Genomic DNA, 23,289 nt, shown 5'->3' with positions numbered 1-23,289 from the left:
GCATACCTAGGAAGACTGAAGAGCAGCATTGCAATTGCTGGAGCTAACTGCTGTTTGGTAGCTGCAAATATATGTCTCTTGTAATTGACTCATCTAATGCGTTAAGCTAACTCCCAGTAGTGCATTACTGTTCCTCCAATAAAGGGAAAAAACATAATAGATAAAATTTAATAATTTAATTAAATTGTAAAGTTGGTTAAAACTGTAGGTTCTAACTGAATTATGAAAGAAAAATGCTAGCTTAAAGGTCCATTGAATAATTTCACTATATCCATTTGTCTGTGTTCCTTTAAAGGAGATACATAAAAACATACAAAAATGACCAAACCAACCTGATTAAACCACAACACCTGTGTAGCAAAACGAATCAGTCAATTGTGTGTATAAATTGTGATATCATTTAGAGGGGCACAAACACAGGAAGATAAATACAATGAAGACAAAGCTTGTAACGTCCACAAAAAGGAGGCCCTTGTCTGAAGTAACAACATTGTCATTTTCCATGGCAAGATCAAACTGAAACTAAATGTCACAAAAAAATAGAAGTCCTTGAATTGGCTTATTCCCAGCTTCTTCTTAGCATTCTTGATTTGTTTCTTTGGGAAAAGGGTCCATTGGAATATCCTCATTGCTCTTTTTCTTTTGCTTAAACTTCAGTAAGTTGTAAGTCCCCTTTTTATACTGTTGCAATATGTAATAAACTGCCAGACTCGTAATGAGGATAATACCTAAATTGGTACCAACCACAACTAAAGTCCAATATAAAGTACCATCTGTAGAAAGTAAAAACAAAAACAACAAAATGTTATACTACAAAAAGCCTAAAATGTAAATCACAATAAGAAATTATTCAAAGTAGTAACCAGTGTCACAGTAGTAACCAGTGTCACAGTAGTAACCAGTGTCACAGTAGTAACCAGTGTTTCTCAACTCCAGTCCTCAACTACCTCTAACAGGCCAGATTTTCAGGATTTTAAGCAGACCCAATTGAAAATCTGGCCGTTAGGTGGCCGTCACTCTACATCTTCCGCCTCCTTGTTATTCTGCGCATGCACAATTTTTTTCTTCATATTAGAATGCACACACGCACCCATTTCGTTAAGGAGTCTGTGTTCGGCGAGTGTTCGCAGAGTATCGCATGCGCAGTAGTGAGTCAAATCACAGATTCGCGCATGCGCATTGCAAAGGATCGTCGTGAACACGCTTTTGAGATACGTATAGAGCGGGTGGGACCGTTCTATACGTCAAAGCACATAGAATCGGGAAATAGAGGTTGGGAGGAGTTTACAGCCAAACGGTAGGGAAATATAGATATATATATATATATATATATAAACTCTGAAAATTAAAAAAAAATTAGAAAATAAACTTAGCGATTAGCTTATTATAATATGGAATAATGCATCAATGTCTTCTAATCGACCAAAACTTTACCTCTTTAATGGTTTAGTTATGCATAGTTAATTTCCCAATGTACTCTCACTATTTATTTTCCCTCTTTTCATGTAGTTTAGATGTAGTTTGGGATTCTAGGCTCAATGCTATCCCTGATACAAATCTGTCTTGATTGGCTTCAGTAGATAATTGCAAAACAATGCAGTTTATACATACATATTATTATTATTGGTTATTTGTAGAGCGCCAACAGATTCCGCAATGCTAATAGAATAATTGTGGATAGCATTAAAGTCTGCAGAGGCAAGCCTAGGTTGACAACAGTTGCAGAAAAAGTTGTTATTTTGTTTTAAAAATGTTAAGTTTTGTTATTCTATAGCAAGATAACAGAAATATACTGAAACTGCAAGGTGTTTAGGGTCCCTTTAAAAACTCACAATCTGTGTAAACGATTAGGTTAGTATAAAGCTCAGCAGAAAGCTTATTAGATTGTCCCATACATTTAGAAATTAAACTTTTTGTCTCCCTCACTTTAATGATTACATCATCAGATATTTTACATACAATTTTTAACTGTTTACCTAAATCACAAAAAAAGTTTCCATAAAATTTCAAAAATTTACATTATTTTATTAACATGAAAAACATAATTTATGCTTACCAGATAAATTCCTTTCCTTCCGGATAGGGAGAGTCCACGGCTTCATTCCTTACTGTTGGGAAATACAACACCTGGCTACCAGGAGGAGGCAAAGACACCCCAGCCAAAGGCTTAAATATCCTGCCTACTTCCTCATTACTCAAGTCATTCCACCGAGGGAACAAGGAAAAGAAGGAAAAAAATTAGGGTCTAAATTAGGGTTGCACCGATACCGATACTAGTATTGGTACCGATACCAAGTATTTGCATGAGTACTTGTACTCGTGTAAATGCACCGATACTTAAACCGATACTTCTACTTCCTACCCATATGCTATTTTATGACGTTTTTTCAAACTGCATGTTCCCATTTTCATTTTAAGCTGGAGTGGAGACTAAACTAAAAATTGTTTACTATTGTACTGCCAATACATATTGTTGTTATTTGTATTATTGTAGGAGAGATCAATGTACCTCGTTCAGATAAACCCCTTAAGTACTGGGCATATAATAAACTGAGATTTCCAGCACTGGCTAAAATGGCCCAAAAATATCTTTCTGCCCCACGCAGTAGTGTGGAAAGTGAAAGACTGTTCAACTTAGAGTCGAACCTCCTTACTGATAGAAAAAACAGACTATTAGCTGAGCATGCAGAGATGCTTCTGAACTTACCACTAACTTTTGAAAAACTATTCTTATTGCTTGATAACCTTTTTTACTGCTAGTTCTCATCTTGCACAATTATGTTCAAAACATACTGTACTCTGAGGAACATCCATACCCTTAGATTATATAATTACAGGAAGAGTACTCATAGGACAAATTAAGTTAATTCTAATGAACACTCATCCTGCAATTATAGGACTAGATTTAGATTACATCTGATTGGTAAGCTTTACCAATGCTCTGTTCACGTTTCCAATTCCATAGACTTTAATGGAGTAGGACATGTAATGAGATCATTGGTAAAGCTTGCAAGTCAAATGTAATCTAGCCCATAGTGTTGTTCCAAATGATTAAACAGTGCACTGTTCTATTTTTTACTGTATTGCACTTTTGGTTGGTTGCAATTTTATATTTGTTATTTATTGTTGTTATTAATATATTTTATTGTAATATTTTTATTTATAAACATGTTCTGTGAACTTTGTGACAAATAAAACTGCTTTATTAATTCAGAATGTTTTTTGAGTTACAGTCCTTCATAATTATAAAGAAGGAATCTTAAATAGTTAGTCTGTATTGTGCTTGGTAAACTGTCACATGACAGTAAAAAAAAGTATCAGTAATTGGTATCGGCGAGTATTTGAAAATATGTATCGTTACTTGTACTCAGTCTTTAAAAAATGGTATTGGTGCAACCCTAGTATAAATGATGCTAGAAGATAAAATAAATAATAGGGGACGGCCCATAGACAAGAAAAAATGTGCAGGCCGTGGACTCTCCCTATCCAGAAGGAAAGGAATTTATCTGGTAAGAATAAATTATGTTTTCCTTCCTAAGATAGGGAGAGTCCATGGCTTCATTCCTTACTGTTGGGAAAACTATACCCAAGCTCCAGAGGACACTGAATGAATAACGAGAGGGAACAAAAAGGAAGAGGCTGACCTTATTCTGAGGGCACCACAGCCTGCAAAACTTTTCTCCCGAAAGCTGCTTTAGCTGAAGTAAAAACATCAAACTTGTACAATTTTGAAAAAGTATGTAAGGAGGACCAGGTAGCCGCCTTACAAATCTGATCCATAGAGGCCTCATTCTTAAAGGCCCAAAAGGAAGCCACTGCTCTAGTGGAATGAGCCATTATTCTGCTGTCTCATAAGCTAAGCGGATGACACTCCTTAGCCAAAAAGATGGGGAAGTCGAATTAGTCTTCTGCCCCTTTACGCTTCCACAAATAGACCCCAAACAAAGAGGAAGATTTTTTAAACTACTTTGTAGCCTGAAGATAGAACTTCAAGGCGTGAACCACATCCAAATTGTGAAGTAAGTGTTCCTTTGATGAAGAAGAATTAGGACACAAGGAAGCAACTACAATCTCCTGATTGATGTTGCAATCTGACACAACCTTAAGAAGAAAACCTAATTTAGTATGTAAAACTGCCTTATCTGCATGAAAAATCAGATAAGGGGGCTCACATTGAAAAGCAGAGATCTCAGAAACTGCACGCAGAGACAATAGCCAATAAAAAAGAACCTTCCAATATAACAATTTAATGTCAACGGAATGCAGAGGCTCAAATGGAACCTGTTGCAAAACCCGAAGAACAAGATTTAGGCTCCAAAGAGAAGCCCCAGATCTAAACACAGGTCTGATTCTATTCAGAGCCTTAACAAAGGACTGCATGTCTGGAAGCTCAGCAAGTCTCTTAATGCATTTTTCAAAATTTATGGCCGTGGCAAAATTTAGGGCTGGTCTACAAATTTTCCAGGGCTGCTTTTCATTCCCAGTCCGGCCCTGTTCAGCAGGCTTCTTATTCTGCTTGGATTTATTCCAGGACTGAGCCGGCTTCCAAGTACTATTGGGTTGCTCGGGCTTGGAGGAGGATTGTTGTCATTGGGATTTGTCAGAATGAAAGGAACGAAAATTAGAAGATTGTCGTCCCTTAGACTTGTTCTTCTTATCTTGCGGTATGAAGGCACCCTTGCCTCCGGTAACCATAGAAATAATGGAGTCCAGGCCTGGATCAAGTAAAATCTTTCCCTTGAAGGGAAGAGAAAGGAGTTTGGACTTAGAAGTCATATGCGCAGACCAAGACTTCAACCAGAGCGCAGGACCGCAAAGCCAGACGCCTTTGCATTTAGGTGAATAATTTGCATGTTTGCATCACAGATAAAAGAATTAGCAATTTTCAGAGCTTTAATTCTGTCCTTGAGGGGAGACTCCACCTCAATGAGTTGCGACAAAGAGTCGCACCAGTAGGTAGCCGCTCTGGAAACCGCGGCAAATGCAGCCGCCGGTTGAAACAAAAATCCTGTACGTTGAAACATCTTTCTCAGAAAGGTTTCCTTTTTCTTATCCATCGGCTCTCTGAACAAAGAACTATCCTCAAGAGGTATGGTAGTACATTTAGCAAGCATAGAGATAGCACCAGCCACCTTAGGGATGGAGCTCCACAAATCCAGTTAAGAGTCCGTGACCAGGAACAACTTTTTAAAAGTAGACGAGGGGGAAAAGGAAGAACCAATTCTTTTCCATTCGTTCTTAATAATGTTCGCCATCTTAACCGGCACAGGGAAAGTCAAAGGAACTTTCCTGTCTTCGTAAACTCTGTCTAATTTAGGTATCATAGGTTCTTCAGGCAGCGCGGCCTCTGGAACCTCTAACGTAGACAGAACCTCCTTTAATAAAACCCAATCATAAAGTGGTAGGTCCCACTTTGATAACCTGTGTTCCAAGCGCATCCTCTTAAGTTTTTTCCTCCTCAGGAATTTCTTTTTATATTATACTCCTTTAATAAAAAATGCAGGTGTGCAATTTTAAATCTAAAGGACGGTTCCTCCGCAGCAGGAGGCTTAGACGCTAAGGACTCCGACCCAGAAAGTTCATCCTCTGAAGCTACAGAGGTTAACTCATCATTGGATAACTGGGACATAATAGCTAAATCCGATAAATATTTAGATGACTCCGGGTCAGGAGAGTTATGATTAACCTTTCTCTTGTGTTTGTTAGAGCGAGGTAATGCACTGAGGGCCACAGAAACTGCTGTTTGTAACTGCGGCAGGAAGAAGGCCGGATGGAGGATTAGATGTGCTATGGGGGGGGTAGTAATCTCACGGGACACCGAGTCCTGAGAGGTAGATGGCTCAGAGGGACTCTGAACGAAAAACTATCCTCCCTTCTTAGATTTTATAATGGTGTTAATAGCATGTGGAACATAATTGAGTGGGCAGGAAAACCACGGCCTCCTCACAATATAAACAAGTATGATTTATTACAGAAGGAGTACCTTCTAACATGTCAGAGTCCTCCATTGCTCAGGTTATACCCACAGAAGGAAACAAATAAAAACTTTTTTTTTATTATAAAAAAACTACACCTTTACACTCCCAATGGCTAGGGCACTCATTACCTCCTAGACCCAGACAGTTAACAGAGGAAACGCTCTCCTCAGGTTCAAGTCTCAGCCATAATGGAGGAAATCAACATAGACCTGTTATTACAAGTACAGCAAGTAATTAGATCTGTGCAACACTTTCAAAAACGAAAGTGAAACCTGTTTGTTCCAGCCAAAAACACACAGTCTCTCAGCCCAGGAAAAAATCACACAAATCAGCATGTAAATAATTAATACACTGATTAATTAACCCCAACTGTTCAATAAACCCCCTTCAGAGGATATTAACCCTGGGTCATATCAAGGTATAAAGGTATAAAGGTGCCACACTGTTACCCTGTTATAGCGATTTATGTGTAAAAATTGAAACAATCTTACCTGCAGGATCAATGCTCTGGAACAGAACACAGCCTCTCAAGTGTGACAGTCTTATAGCAACGACCCTGACATGGACTTGAGTGAGAGAAAGCAGGCAGTGAAACTTGTCAACACTGATTGCTTAGGAGCTGTTAGCATTAGTCTGCATGGTTTCGCAGGAAAACTTTCCTTGCATCTCCAGACTCTCTCTAACTTTCATCAATACTCTCACTGAGAGGTTGACATGAATACTTAAAACTCCAGTCCTATCTCGAAGGGCAGATACCCTTTTTCAGGACTCTCCGAATCTTCTGCCATTTCTCTGCCACCTCCTAATGTGACAAAAGGCAAAGAATGACTGGGGTAATGAGAAAATAGGAAGGATATTTAAGCCTTTGGCTGGGGTGTCTTTGCCTCCTCCTGGTGGCCAGGTTTTGTATTATCCCAACAGTAAGGAATGAAGCCGTGGACTCTCCCTATCTTATGAATAAAATAATAATTTATCGGTTATTATCTTTATTTATTAATGTATAATACATAGTAACATAGTAACATAGTAGATAAGGTTGAAAAAAGACTGAAGTCCATCGAGTTCAACCTATACAAATCTAAAATACTTACAAAAAGCTCCAGTTAAGCTTAAATAACCCCATTAAAATGTGACCCATTTAATACTAGCAATCATATCCATGAATTTTGTTTATATACAGAAATTTATCCAGACTATTTTTAAATGTATCTATGGTATTGGCATTTTTACTTCCAAAATGTAGAACCTTGCATTTTTCCGTATTAAATCTCATTTTCCATTCACTTGCCCATAGTTCTAATTTTAGCAAATCCCTTTGTAAAGAGAGTTCGTCCTGCTCTGACCTAATGACCTTACTTAAGTTAGTATCATTTGCAAAAATAGAGATGTCGCTATTTAATCCTTGCTCCAAGTCATTTATAAAAATATTAAAAAGAACAGGGCCCAGTACTGATCCCTGGGGGACGCCACTGATTACCTTTGTCCAATCTGAGTATGATCCATTTACTACTACTCGTTGCTCCCTATCTTTTATCCAGTTATTTATCCATGAGCTAACATTTTCAGTTAATCCCAGTCCCTTAATTTTGTGCATTAATCTCTCATGTGGCACTGTATCAAATGCCTTTGCAAAATCTAAGTATATCACATCAACTGATTCCCCTTTATCTATATTTTTACTTACTTCCTCGTAGAATCTAATTAGATTAGTTTGACATGATCTATTTCTCCTAAAGCCATGCTGATTAGAACTCATAATCTTGTTTACACGAATATGCTCATCAATATAATCCCTTATAATCCCTTCAAATATCTTCCCCACTATTGATGTCAGACTAACTGGTCTATAGCTTCCTGGATCATCCCTGCTTCCCTTTTTGAAGAGTGGCACCACATAAGCTTTACGCCAATCCTGGAGTACCATGCCTGAGGATAATGAGTCTTGAAAAATTAAGAGTAAAGGTTTGTCTATAACAGTGCTAAGTTCCCTTAACACCCTTGGTATTCCATCTGGGCCTGGAGTTTTATTTACCTTAATATTTTCCAGTTTTTTCCTGATATCCTCTAAACAAAACCCAGTTAGTGGTATGGACTGGCATGTTCTATTCTGTTCCAAAGTATCATTCAATGGTTCCTCTCTTGTGTATACTGAAGAAAAAAACTGGTTTAGTACCTCAGCCTTCTCCCTGTCATTATTTATCATGCTACCCTCCACGCATTTTAATGTACCTATATTATCCTTCTTAGATTTTTTGCTATTTATGTACTTAAAGAACCTTTTAGGGTTAGACTTAGAATCCTTGGCAATTAATTTTTCATTTTCAATTTTGGCTAATTTGATTGCTTTTTTGCATGCTTTGTTACATTCCTTATAAATATTGTATGCTGAGTCTGTACTATTTTCTTTTAATAATTTAAATGCCCTACGTTTTTTCCTAATTTCTCTTAACACATTTTTATTTAGCCATAACGGCTTAGTTTTTTTATTTTTATTTTTATAACCATATGGTATGTGTTGATATGTATATTTATTTAACAAATTTTTAAATATTATCCATTTATCCTCTGTATTTTTATTAGAAAATACATTGCCCCAATTTATATTATTTAATGATTTCCTTAATAATTAATTATATTCAATGATAGTCATTTTATGTGATTAATAACAAGTTCCCTTCAGTCACAAGATTACAATACAGCAATCATATTCAAACAATTATAATAAATATTTGTCATTATACAAAGGAACATAATGGTGTTATTTTAATTGTAAAGCTGAGATCAGTGTTTTTTACAGTGCCAATGAAACAGCCTGATAAATGAATATGTGCCAAACATGGTGTTGAAAGACAATATCTTGCTTTACCACTTATACAGTCCAATAAGTATAAACAGCACTATACTATCTTAAAAAGGAAATTTATGCTTACCTGATAAATTGATTTCTTCTACGATACGACGAGTCCATGGATTCATCCTTACTTGTGGGATATTATCCTCCTGCTAACAGGAAGTGGCAAAGAGCACCACAGCAGAGCTGTATATATAGGTCCTCCCTTCTCTCCACCCCCAGTCATTAAACCAAAGGTATAGGAAGAGAAAGAAAAAGCTAAAAGGTGCAGAGGTGACTGAAGTTTTGGAAAAATAAAAATTCTGTCTTAAAATGACAGGGCGGGCCGTGGACTCGTAGTATTGTAGAAGAAATCAATTTATCAGGTAAGCATAAATTTCCTTTTCTTCTACAAGATACGAGGAGTCCACGGATTCATCCTTACTTATGGGATACAATACCAAAGCAACAGGACACGGATGAACGGGAGGGACAAGACAGATACCTAAACGGAAGGCACCACTGCTTGAAGAACCTTTCTCCCAAAAATAGCCTCAGAAGAAGCAAAAGTATCAAATTTGTAAAATTTGGAAAAAGTATGAAGGGAGGACCAAGTCGCAGCCTTACAAATCTGTTCAACAGAAGCATTGTTTTTAAAAGCCCATGTGGAAGCCACAGCTCTAGTGGAATGAGCCGTATTTTTTTCAGGAGGCTGCTGTCCAGCAGTCTTGTATGCCAGGTGGATGATGCTTTTCAGCCAAAAAGAGAGAGAGGTAGCCGTAGCTTTTTGACCCCTACACTTTCCAGAATAAAAAATGAATAGAGAAGATGTTTGACGGAAATCCTTGGTCGCTTGTAAGTAAAACTTCAAGGCACGAACCACGTCCAAGTTATGTAACAGACGTTCATTCTTAGAAGAAGGATTAGGACATAAGGAAAGAACAACAATTTCCTGATTAATATTCTTATTTGAAACAACCTTAGGAAGGAATCCAGGTTTAGTACGCAAAACCACCTTATCAGAATGGAATATAAGATAAGGCAAATCACATTGTAACGCAGAAAGCTCAGAAACTCTTCGAGCAGAAGAGATAGCAAATAAAAACAAAACTTTCCAAGATAACAGCTTAATATCTATGGAATGCATGGGTTCAAACGGAACCCCTTGAAGAACATTTAGAACTAAATTCAAACTCCATGGAGGAGCAATAGGTTTAAACACAGGCTTGATTCTGATTAAAGCCTGACAAAAAGACTGAACGTCTGGGACATCCGCTAGACGCTTGTGTAGTAAAATTGACAAAGCAGAAATTTGTCCCTTTAAGGAACTAGCTGATAATCCCTTCTCCAATCCTTCTTGGAGAAAGGACAAAATCCTAGGAATCCTAACCCTACTCCATGAGTAGCCCTTGGATTCGCACCAATAAAGATATTTACGCCATATCTTATGGTAAATCTTTCTCGTGACAGGCTTGCGAGCCTGAATCAAAGTATTAATGACCGACTCAGAGAATCCCCGCTTAGATAAAATCAAGCGTTCAATCTCCAGGCAGTCAGCTGCAGAGAATTTAGATTTTGATGTTGGAACGGATCTTGAATGAGAAGGTCCTGTCTCAATGGCAGTTTCCACGGTGGCAGAGATGACATGTCCACTAGATCCGCATACCAAGTCCTGCGTGGCCACGCAGGCGCTATTAGAATTACTGAAGCTCTCTCCTGTTTGATTCTTGCAATCACACGAGGCAGGAGAGGATATTGTGGAAACACATAAGCCAGGTTGAACGACCAAGGTACTGCTAGAGCATCTATCAGTACAGCCTGGGGATCCCTTGACCTGTACCTGTAACGTGGAAGTTTGGCATTCTGTCGAGATGCCATCAGATACAATTCCGGTGTGCCCCATTGATGAATCAATGATGCAAACACCTCCGGATGGAGTTCCCACTCCCCCGGATGAAAAGTCTGACGACTTAGCAAATCCGCTTCCCAGTTCTCTACTCCTGGGATATAGATTGCTGATAGATGGCAAGAGTTAGTCTCCGCCCATAGCATAATCTTTGATACCTCTATCATCACTAGAGAACTCCTTGTTCCCCCCTGATGATTGATATATGCCACAGTCGTGATATTGTCCGTCTGGAATCTTATGAATTTGGCAAAAGCCAACTGAGGCCACGCCTGAAGCATGTTGAATATTGCTCTCAGCTCCAGAATATTGATTGGTAGTAGAGACTCCACCTGAGTCCAAACACCCTGAGCCTTCAGGGAATTCCAGACTACACCCCAGCCCAAGAGGCTGGCATCCATCGTCACTATTACCCATGATGGCCTGCGGAAGCACATTCTCTGGGACAGATGATCCTGTGACAACCGCCAAAGAAGAGAGTCTCTGGTCTCTTGATCCAGATTTATCTGAGGAGTTAAATTCGAATAATCCCCATGCCACTGTCTGAGCATGCACAGCTGCAGTGGCCTGAGATGAAAGCGAGCAAACGGAATGATGTCCATTGCCACTACCATTAATCCAATAAACTCCATACACTGAGCCACTGATGGCCGAGGAATGGACTGAAGTGCTCGGCAAGTATTTAGCAGACCACGATTTCAGCCATAATGCTCTGCGCGCCAGAATGGCAAAGCCTGCGTTTTTCACCGCTAATTTTGCAATTTGAAAAGCAGCATCTGTGATAAATGAATTGGCTAGCTTAAGAGCCTTTATTCTGTCTAAAATGTCCTCTAAAGGCGTCTCTACCTTCAGGGACTCCTCCAGGGCGTCAAACCAAAAAGCAGCTGCAGTAGTTACTAGAACAATGCAGGCTGTAGGCTGTAAGAGAAAACTCTGGTGAACAAATAACTTCTTTAGAAGGCCCTCTAATTTTTTATCCATATGGTCTTTAAAAGCACAACTGTCCTCAATAGGTATAGTTGTACGCTTAGCTAGAGTAGATATAGCTTCCTCCACCTTAGGGACCAATTGCCAAGAGTCCCGAATGGTGTCTGATATAGGAAACATTTTCTTAAAGTTAGGAGGGGGAGAAAACGGTATACCTGGTCTATCCCATTCCTTTTTAACAATTTCTGAAATTCTTTTAGGAACCGGAAAAACATCAGTGTAAGTAGGTACCTCTAGATATTTGTCCATCTTACACAATTTTTCTGGGGGAATTGTGATAGGGTCACAATCATCCAGAGTCGCTAAGACCTCCCTGAGCAACAGACGGAGGTGTTCAAGTTTAAATTTAAAGGATGTAACGTCCGAATCTGTCTGAGGCAATACATTTCCTGATTCTGAAAGTTCTCCCTCAGACAGCAATTCCCTGACCCCCAAATCAGAGCACTGAGAGGGTACATCGGAAATGGCCAATAAGGCATCAGAGGGTTCAGTATTTACATTAATACCTGGCCTACTGCGTTTACCCTGCAAAACTGGCAGTTTAGATAATACCTCTGTAAGGGTAGTTGACATAACTGCAGCCCTATCTTGCAGAGTAAAAGAATTAGATGCACTAGAAGTACTTGGCGTCACCTGAGTGGGCGTTAAAGGTTGTGACACTTGGGGAGAATTAGATGGCATATCCTGATTCTCTTCAGACTGAGAATCATCCATAGACACACTTTCATTACCTAAAATATGTTCTTTACAGTGTAAGGCCCTTTCAGTATAAGAAGGACACAATGTAAGAGGGGGTTCCACAATGGCTTCTAAACACATAGAACACTGACTTTCAGACTAGTAATAACAACACAAGTCGTTAAACCCTTTATTATATTGATGAAAACAATCTTAGCAAAAACGAGTACTGCGCCTTTAAGAAATAAAAAAGCGTACACTTTTTTCCAAAGTTGCTAAAAACGTTATACTAATGCTCAATTTAAATAGTATAAAAAGCTCTACCTGCCCCCAAGAGATTGACAAACGATCCAATATCACTCCGGAAAATTACCCCTAAGTCTGGGCCCAACCGGAGCTGATGGCTGCTGCTTTCACTTAGAACTAACTGCGCACTTGAAGCACGAAAAATAGGCACGGCCCATCATGAACAATGTGTTGACAGCCTCAATAACCGCATGGGAAGCGGTTTTAAAATAGCCATGTGGATTACATATTTGATAACATTAAAGTATAGCCATGTGAAACCCCAGCACAACATAACATTACCAGCCATGAAACTGTTTTATACATAAAAAACATTAGGCTGCCCCAGTGTCTTGACCATTGCAATTAGCCCTGAATTTTCTTTTGCATTTATGACAAAGATAATTTACACAGGTTTTCAGTACCACCCTGATATATAGGTCTACTGCTTACCCCTTCCCAACTTGGGAACTATGTCAGCCAATTCTGATATACGATAGTATAGTCTCTTCAGAAATAAATGACTGCACATACCTCAATGCTGCTTGTAGTATGAAAACGTTCCCCACACTGAAGATTTCTCTTGTACTCCTCAGAAACTCTGTGGGAACCAGCATGGATCTTAGTGACATCTGCTAAGATCATAAACCTCAAGGCAGATATCTTCTTCTATCCTGCCTGAGGAAAAATAGTACTCACCGGTACCATTTAAAATAAAAAACTTTTTGATTGAAGAAACTAAAAACTATAATTCTTTTTTTTTTTTAAATAATTTTTTATTGAGGTTTTTCCATGAAACAGCAGAAAGTTTACAAACTTGAAAATATACAAGTTAAATGTACACAATATTTTCATGCCTTCTCTGCACAATAATACGTTCTTAAAGGTAATATCTGTCTGGAGAACAAGTAAACAAGTTGTAAATAATAAAACCTCAGTTTTCTTTTAAAGGTAGATCACTAGAGTAACTACATCACCGGCCACTTTTGGACCGACCAAAACATAAAGAATATATTAAATAGTAGTTACATGTTGACCACTCTTGGGTCACTAGAACTAATATAGAGACCTCCTAACTGATATATAAAAGTATATGTTACATCTCTAGAGGTGATAGGACTAGAATGCTAAACAAATGGTATGTCATGGAACACTAGACATATGTAAAACAACAACAGATTATGTAAAAAGTTTCAACACTAAAGGAAAAAAAAAAAAATGGGTAATAGAGCTGCTATTTGAGTGCCAAATTAGCATGCAATAATGCTGTGTGATGGAGGAGGTCTGTAATACCATTTAACCCTTTATATATCTAACTACTTGTACAGGAGTATCTTACTTACACGCCTGGGCATTTTGCAAAACATAATGTGTCTCACGGTACCATCTTATATAGAACATGTCAGTATGTATGTGAGCTTGTGAATAATATAGATAACCTAAGGCTATGAGCTGCAGGCAGAGATAGTAGTTAAAATGGACAAAAGCATAATAATCTATGGCGTGGGGGAGACGCTTGTAGTAACTTTCTCCCCAGTGTCAGTTCAGTCATCTAGATTTTATGTAGCTTTTTTTTTATGAATATACAAAGCTGTGGTATATGGGTGAACCTAATTAAATTTCTGAGAACTAAGGCTTGGTAAATACGTAGCTTTTGCGCAGAACAGCTATAAGAGTAGTGACCTATCTGAACCATCCATAATGTGCGCAGCAAGTGAAAACATTATGTTCTATATACCTTGGTATAACTAAGCATCCTAGCGATGTCATGGGATTATTGTAAAAGCTATTGAGTGAATGCATGAGATAACTCACTATCTTAATCAACTCATGCCACAGCTATATATTGCCAACTAGTTTCAATAATATGGAGTCCCTATAAATAAAAGTGATTAAACCGGTAAAGATGGCTTATAATGCTGCTGCGTGTATAGAGAAAAGCTTAAACTACTGTCTGAAAGCTGGTATATACATATAACCTCAGATATTGAGTATCTCTGTCACATCCCAATTCCCCCAATACAAGACAAAGAAAGCCCAACTGGCAATATGTCTATCACTGGACAGTGGTGTTGTATAAAGGGAGATAAGTACAAATAGTCAAGAGTAAAGGATACAAGAACTGCATAGTATATAACAGTCTGCAAGGCAAACACTAATAAAATGTACGTGAAAAAAAACATGAGGGAGGGTATCGCTGTAATCAGATGAGCATCTTGTTATATGGCACTTCAGTAAAGACAGTACATCCATCTAAGAAAGTTCCCTAGTCCCTGGGGTAAATAAGGTGAGAAAGCCAGGCAGAGCTACACGCTCTCATCCCACACTGAAAACAGTAGTATAGATTATCCGATGCCGAGTCTGCAAGATAATATCCCCCACAGCGCTGCACATGGGGCCTCCAAAGATGTGCCACTCTCTCCCGGAGCCTGTGATGAAACCGGAGAGGTATGTGGATGCAGGGCCAGAACGGTCAACAGCCAACTTCGGCACTTTTCCTCACGCAAAATCGCCAGCACCCTGGGCTCCGGATCCCAGTCACGGGGGTCGGCCGCCCCTCCACAGCCAAGATCCAGAGGCAGATGACACACTCCCATCATTGCTAGAGAGATAATAAGAGTATCTACACTAAATCTTTTTAACTCTTAAGTTAACCCGGCACAAACACAGTCACATAACTAGACTGATTTATACGTATTAAAACAAACACAAACATCCAGCTAGCACAAGTGCACAAGACACTCTATTTTTGCATCTTTTGGTTGATTATTCACTTCTCTCTATATATAATTTTTATAATTTTTTTTTTTTTACCACTAATTTGCCATAAGCAACACAATTTCTGACATAAGCACTGCACATTTATCTAGCAATTAATAACATAATGTTACATTTTAAAATTTAGTTAATAGTAGTCATCTCTATCAAAGCAAGTTAAAAGCAAGGAAAACAGGATGACAATAATAATTTTATTATCTCTGAAAATAAAAAATAAAAAATTGCTTTTACAAAACACATATCCCAATAAACAACGTTATGGGAATAAATATCACAATAGTTCAAAAACCGCGACCAAATGGCCTTTAATAACAGATTGACAGTTCTGATAGGAATACACCAATGTTCTGAAATGAATTGCAATGTATTAATAACACTATGCAGCCTCTACCAGCATGATACGGGGATCCAATAGAAAGCATTGAGAACTGTGACGTCATCAGAAGGGCGGGACCCAAAATCCTTTAAATAATCAGTCAGTGAGCGGCGCGCTCACCCTTTGAGAAAGCCGTTAGGGCGAAACATGTTAGGGACGTTAGGGAATTGGTGAGGAGTCCTGGAGCTCCTGTATTTTTTAGATGAGCCTTAGAATGCTATAGTATCAAACCTGCTCTAAGTTTATTTATATATTAGCCTTTGGTGGTTATTATTCTGGTTAGAATTTTACTAAGTTGGTTCTTTACATGCTCGATAATTACTTAAGAGACTTGATGCGCAAAACATACTAAATCTGTATATCTAGTTTTGGGGCAGAACTGTGAGAGCCACTCGACACAGATACAATTTTACCGGTAAACTGGGAACCAAATATTTGATAAACAATACGGGCATATAACCTAAAGATTACTGGTTAAATTACATCCACTCCATCGGCTATATACCGGGTGGTGTGGTTAGCAGTAACCCCAATTGAACCGGTTTAACCGGTAGTGCATGACTGGGCTGAAATTAAACAGCTTTTGTGTTTCGAGTGAGCTACACCTAAAACTCTTTACATAATCAGAGAACAGCTCTGTTACCCATTGGCAACAACTGCCACACTACAGTTACAAATTTACATGCAAAATGTGTCTTTATCAGTGATTTAAATTGTAACACAGCATACTCAAAACGAAAAGACAGAACCGTACATGAGTAACAATAGTGTGTATGTTATTTATTAATGAGGATTAACACAGCCTGAAAAATAAGATATAAAAAGTGCACATTTATCTCCTTTATCCAATTGATAATAGCGGCTACATTATAAATATAGGTTTATAAGCTGCTGATATGTGGACTATTAACCTATTATTAAATCTGACATTTTGAATGCATTGGGTTAAAACTGCTGACTACAGTACCATTAACTTCGTTAACAAGATTCAAGGTAATCTTATCATCCCATGTCAGCATAAAAAGCGTACTATCCACCAGCAAACAGCATTAAGGTAACACAATAGAAATAGAGCTGTATTAACCACAGGTTTAATTGAAACACACAGTAACAGTTGTGTATGACCAAGTAATGTCTTATTAAGATTAATATTATTTAAGACTATTTCAGAATATTTAATTCTGTTAGGTCCATTACACGGATATAAACACACAACCTTTACAGGACCTCTTGTTATAAGTGTGCATCAGGTTCATTAACTTGCTGCAATAATACTTTAGAAGGTTTCCAGTACAAACCAGAACCCACCTGGCTAGAATCTACTTATACAGAACAGGCCGACCACTGAGTCTTTAGCATCTAAGTGTGTTTTTAAATTTTATTTCCAGTGTTTTATATTAAGTTTGACTCAATAAAAGTTATGTTTTAACGTGGAACACGCAAACTCAGTAGACCATCAGTAACTCTATTTTGCCTAAAGGAACTAGGTCTTTTATACTATCTAGAACTATACCCTATATTAACCCCCAAGAGTGCTATACATGTAGTCTGTCGAGTTAGAGCCTACCTCTACCTAGTTTCACACTCCCATCATTGTAAGGTAAGGTTTGGTGGCAGATGACAGCTCTGATGCCGACTGTTGCGGAACCAGCGCCAACCTTTTTCTGCTGCCCCTACTAATTACTGCACCCCGACCAGCGTATGCTCCTCTCTCTGTAGTCGCTGTGCGGGCATCGATGTTTTTAGCGGGACGCTCTTTGAATCTCCCCGCAAGTGGGAGGTAGAGGTTTGCTCAGCTTCTTTTTCCATACTGTCCTGTATAAGACCGGCAGCCCTGTCTTGTGGGGACTGGTCTGGACAGTCCGATTTTAGTCTCCTAACGGCCTGGGCAGACGCAAAGAGATCACACAGCTCCTGTATCAGGTTCCGGTAGTGTTCATCAATGAGCTGGGTTATCTGGAGCTCCCATCGATTTAGGGCCTCCATTTGCAATATATAGCATTGCAATATCGTCGGTAGCACTCTTAGTGAGTAGGTCTAGTTAGACAGATCCTCCTGTAAAGATGCAGGCAGACTATCCTTATCTGGTAGTAGAAATCCTAGTACAGGATACCATAACCCCGGCAATGGGGGGGGGGTTCAGTGTGCGGCAGCCCCGGACCTGCAGTCAGAAAACTCCACAAGCCCTGAATTAAGATGGCTTCCAGGCCCGCTAGAGGACTAACACGCAGCCGTCTCAAAGAGCATAGGCGAAAACAAAGTCCAAAACATCTGCTCTCAGAGTGTATGTAATCCCAAATAACAAATAAGATCAAATTCTCCAACTATTGGGATATTTTGTAAGTTTGAGCTGTAAATAATCTTTCCAGTCTCACAGAGCTTCATAGAGACATGTCTTGCCGCTTTGAGAGCAGGCTCTGCCCCCAAAAACTATAATTTTAACACCTCTTTCACTTTACCCTTCCTATTACTAGCATAGGCAAAGAGAATGACTGGGGGTGGAGAGAAGGGAGGAGCTATATATACAGCTCTGCTGTGGTGCTCTTTGCCACTTCCTGTTAGCAGGAGGATAATATCCCACAAGTAAGGATGAATCCGTGGACTTGTCGTATCTTGTAGAAGAAAAATAAATAAATCAGTATAATAATCCCTTGTTTGTGCAAGTAACATATAAGCAATGATTTTTACTCAATGAACACAGTAAATGTGACAGGAAGGACTCCACATTGATAGGGACATCTTTTTGAAGCACATACAAATCAAATTGAGTTGTTTAAAGTGTACTTTACCTTGCTTTGTCATCTAGTTTGGCATACATGTCTTTTTTCAATCAATGCAACAAAGGCACTGAGGCCCATTTATCAAGCTCCGAACGGAGCTTGAGGGCCTGTGTTTCTGCTCCATAACTTGTCTGCCTGCTCTGAGGAGGCGGACAGAGATCGCCACAATTAAACCTGATCGAGTATGATCAGGTTGATTGACACCCCCCTGCTGGCGGCCGATTGGCCGTGAATCTGCAGGGGCCTAAATAAGAAGGGCATATTGCTCTCCGCAATCAGCGAGGTCTGTCAGACCTGATCCACACTGTTGGATCAGGTCCACCAGACCTAAAATAAATATGCCTCATTGTGTATTTTAAGACAAGCACACCAGTTTTTATTTCATGAGATAAAACAGCAATATCTGCAGGTGTAAATGCTAAGAGAATAAAATAAAACCTGCGAGAAAGCTTCATACAAGCTCAAGGAACCACTGGTTACCCAATCATCAGCAGTATGGAAGTTGCCTTTCTGAGGAGCATGACAACCACTGCTGATTGAGTCAGTGGACGTTTTGACTTGGGACCAGCAGTACTATGGGGCTTCAGAGGAGTATGTTAACTATCAGCTAGATTACGAGTCTTGCGTTAGCCTTAAAAAGCAGAGTTGAGAGGTCACAACGCTGCTTTTTAATGCCCGCTGGTATTACGAGTCTGGCAGGTACAGGTATAACGCTCACTTTTTTTTCGCTACTCGAAAACACCGCAAATCCACTTACGCCAATTGCGTATCCTATCTTTTCAATGGGATTTTCCTAACGCCGGTATTACCAGTCTTACTAAAAGTGGGTGGTAGACCCTCTCCTGTCAAGCATGGTACCGCATTTGAAAGTCAGTAGTTAAGAGTTTTATGGTCTAATGCCGTAACATAAAACTCTTAACTAAAGTGCTAAAAAGTACACTAACACCCATAAACTACCTAATAACCCCTAAACCGAGGCCCCCCCACATCACAAACACTAAAATAAAGTGTTTAACCCCTAATCTGCCGAACCGGACATTGCCGCCACTTTAATAAATGTATTAACCCCTAAACCACTACACTCCCGCCTCGCAAACATTAGTTAAATTTTAAATCCTAATCTGCCGTCCCTAACATTGCCGACACCTACCTACATTTATTAACCCCTAATCTGCCGCCCCCAATGTCGACACCACTATATTAAATGTATTAATTCCTAAATCTAAGTCTAACCCTAACACCCCCCCCCAACTTAAATATAATTTATATAAATCTAAATAAAATTCCTATTATTAACTAAATTAATCCTATTTAAAACTAAATACTTACCTATCAAATAAACCCTAAGCTAGCTACAATATAACTAATAGTTAAATTGTAGCTAGCTTAGGTTTTATTTTTATTTTACAGGCAAGTTTATATTTATTTTAACTAGGTACAATAATTATTAAATAGTAAATAACTATTTAATAGCTACCTAGTTAAAATAAATACAAAAGTACCTGTAAAATAAAACCTAACCTAAGTTACAATAACACCTAACACTACACTTTAATTAAATGAATTCTCTACATTAAATTAAATTAATTACAATAAAATAAAATAAAATAAAGTACAAAAAAACAAACACTAAATTACAGAAAAAACTGAATTTATGCTTACCTGATAAATTACTTTCTCCAACGGTGTGTCCGGTCCACGGCGTCATCCTTACTTGTGGGAATATCTCTTCCCCAACAGGAAATGGCAAAGAGTCCCAGCAAAGCTGGCCATATAGTCCCTCCTAGGCTCCGCCCACCCCAGTCATTCGACCAACGGACAGGAGGAAAAAAATAGGAGAAACCATATGATACCGTGGTGACTGTAGTTAGAGAAAATAATTCATCAGACCTGATTAAAAAACCAGGGCGGGCCGTGGACCGGACACACCGTTGGAGAAAGTAATTTATATCAGGTAAGCATAAATTCTGTTTTCTCCAACATTGGTGTGTCCGGTCCACGGCGTCATCCTTACTTGTGGGAACCAATACCAAAGCTTTAGGACACGGATGAAGGGAGGGAGCAAATCAGGTTACCTAAACGGAAGGCACCACGGCTTGCAAAACCTTTCTCCCAAAAATAGCCTCCGAAGAAGCAAAAGTATCAAATTTGTAAAATTTGGCAAAAGTGTGTAGTGAAGACCAAGTCGCTGCCTTACATATCTGATCAACAGAAGCCTCGTTCTTGAAGGCCCATGTGGAAGCCACAGCCCTAGTAGAGTGAGCTGTGATTCTTTCAGGAGGCTGCCGTCTGGCAGTCTCGTAAGCCAATCGGATGATGCTTTTCAGCCAAAAGGAAAGAGAGGTAGAAGTCGCTTTTTGACCTCTCCTTTTACCAGAATAGACGACAAACAGAGAAGATGTTTGTCTGAAATCTTTTGTAGCCTCTAAATAGAATTTTAGAGCACGGACTACGTCCAAATTGTGTAACAAACGTTCCTTCTTTGAAACTGGGTTTGGACACAAAGAAGGTACAACTATCTCCTGGTTAATATTTTTGTTAGAAACAACCTTTGGAAGAAAACCAGGCTTAGTACGCAAAACCACCTTATCTGCATGGAACACTAGATAGGGCGGAGAACACTGCAGAGCAGATAACTCTGAAACTCTTCTAGCAGAAGAAATAGCAACCAAAAACAAAACTTTCCAAGATAACAACTTAATATCTATGGAATGTAGAGGTTCAAACGGAACCCTTTGAAGAACTGAAAGAACTAGATTTAGACTCCAGGGAGGAGTCAAAGGTCTGTAAACAGGCTTGATCCTAACCAGAGCCTGAACAAATGCTTGAACATCTGGCACAGCTGCCAGTCGTTTGTGTAGTAAGACAGATAAAGCAGAAATCTGTCCCTTTAGAGAACTCGCAGATAATCCTTTCTCCAAACCTTCTTGCAGAAAGGAAAGAATCTTAGGAATTTTTATCTTATTCCATGGGAATCCCTTGGATTCACACCAACAGATATATCTTTTCCATATTTTATGGTAAATCTTTCTAGTTACCGGTTTTCTGGCCTGAACCAGAGTATCTATCACAGAATCTGAAAACCCACGCTTTGATAGAATCAAGCGTTCAATCTCCAAGCCGTCAGCTGGAGGGAGACCAGATTTGGATGTTCGAATGGACCCTGAACAAGAAGGTCCTGTCTCAAAGGTAGCTTCCATGGTGGAACCGATGACATATTCACCAGGTCTGCATACCAAGTCCTGCGTGGCCACGCAGGAGCTATCAAGATCACTGGAGCCCTCTCCTGTTTGATCCTGGCTACCAGCCTGGGAATGAGAGGAAACGGTGGAAACACATAAGCTAGGTTGAAGGTCCAAGGTGCTACTAGTGCATCTACTAGAGTCGCCTTGGGATCCCTGGATCTGGACCCGTAGCAAGGAACCTTGAAGTTCTGATGAGACGCCATCAGATCCATGTCTGGAATGCCCCATAATTGAGTCAACTGGGCAAAGATCTCCGGGTGGAGTTCCCACTCCCCCGGATGGAATGTCTGACGACTCAGATAATCCGCTTCCCAGTTTTCCACACCTGGGATGTGGATCGCAGATAGATGGCAGGAGTGATCCTCCGCCCATTGAATTATCTTGGTCACTTCTTTCATCGCCAGGGAACTCCTTGTTCCCCCCTGATGATTGATATACGCAACGGTCGTCATGTTGTCTGATTGGAATCTTATGAATCTGGCCTTTGCAAGCTGAGGCCAAGCCCTGAGAGCATTGAGTATCGCTCTTAGTTCCAGAATGTTTATCGGGAGAAGAGACTCTTCCCGAGACCATAGTCCCTGAGCTTTCAGGGATTCCCAGACCGCGCCCCAGCCCACTAGACTGGCGTCGGTCGTGACAATGACCCACTCTGGTCTGCGGAAGCTCATTCCCTTGGATAGATGGTCCAGGGTCAGCCACCAACGGAGTGAATCTCTGGTCTTCTGATCTACTTGAATCACTGGAGACAAGTCTGTATAGTCCCCATTCCACTGTTTGAGCATGCACAGTTGTAATGGTCTTAGATGAATCCGTGCAAAAGGAACTATGTCCATTGCTGCAACCATCAACCCTACTACTTCCATGCACTGAGCTATGGAAGGACGTGGAACAGAATGAAGAACTTGACAAGTGCTTAGAAGTTTTGACTTTCTGACCTCTGTCAGAAAAATCCTCATTTCTAAGGAATCTATTATTGTTCCCAAGAAGGGAACTCTTGTTGACGGAGACAGAGAAATTTTTTCTATGTTCACCTTCCATCCGTGCGATCTGAGAAAGGCCAGAACTATGTCTGTATGAGCCTTTGCTTTTGACAGAGACGACGCTTGTATTAGAATGTCGTCCAAGTATGGTACTACTGCAATGCCCCTCGGTCTTAGAAACGCTAGAAGGGACCCGAGTACCTTTGTGAAAATCCTTGGAGCAGTGGCTAACCCGAATGGGAGGGCCACAAACTGGTAATGTTTGTCCAGAAAGGCGAACCTTAGGAACTGATGATGTTCTTTGTGGATAGGAATATGTAGGTACGCATCCTTTAGATCCACGGTAGTCATAAATTGACCTTCCTGGATAGTGGGTAGAATCGTTCGAATGGTTTCCATTTTGAACGATGGTACCCTGAGAACTTTGTTTAGGATCTTTAAATCCAGAATTGGTCTGAAGGTTCCC

The 23,289-nt window shown here is 39.5% G+C and overlaps 1 protein-coding gene across 1 annotated transcript in view; it reads right to left on the bottom strand.

The window, feature by feature from the left end:
* Positions 1 to 477: 477 nt before the first annotated feature.
* Positions 478 to 23,289, bottom strand: part of LOC128664597 (carcinoembryonic antigen-related cell adhesion molecule 5-like) — a 175,729-nt gene continuing 152,917 nt past the window's right edge. The window contains exon 7 of the mRNA XM_053719415.1: positions 478 to 773. Coding sequence (XP_053575390.1) covers positions 577 to 773 — 197 coding nt within the window. The 3' untranslated portion in view covers positions 478 to 576. The remainder of the gene's footprint in view (positions 774 to 23,289) is intronic.

Source organism: Bombina bombina, chromosome 6, assembly GCF_027579735.1.
Source record: "Bombina bombina isolate aBomBom1 chromosome 6, aBomBom1.pri, whole genome shotgun sequence".
Classification (NCBI taxonomy): Eukaryota; Metazoa; Chordata; class Amphibia; order Anura; family Bombinatoridae; genus Bombina; species Bombina bombina.
The sequence above is the reverse complement of the archived record's forward strand: the minus strand, read 5'-3'. Positions and strand labels throughout refer to the sequence as shown.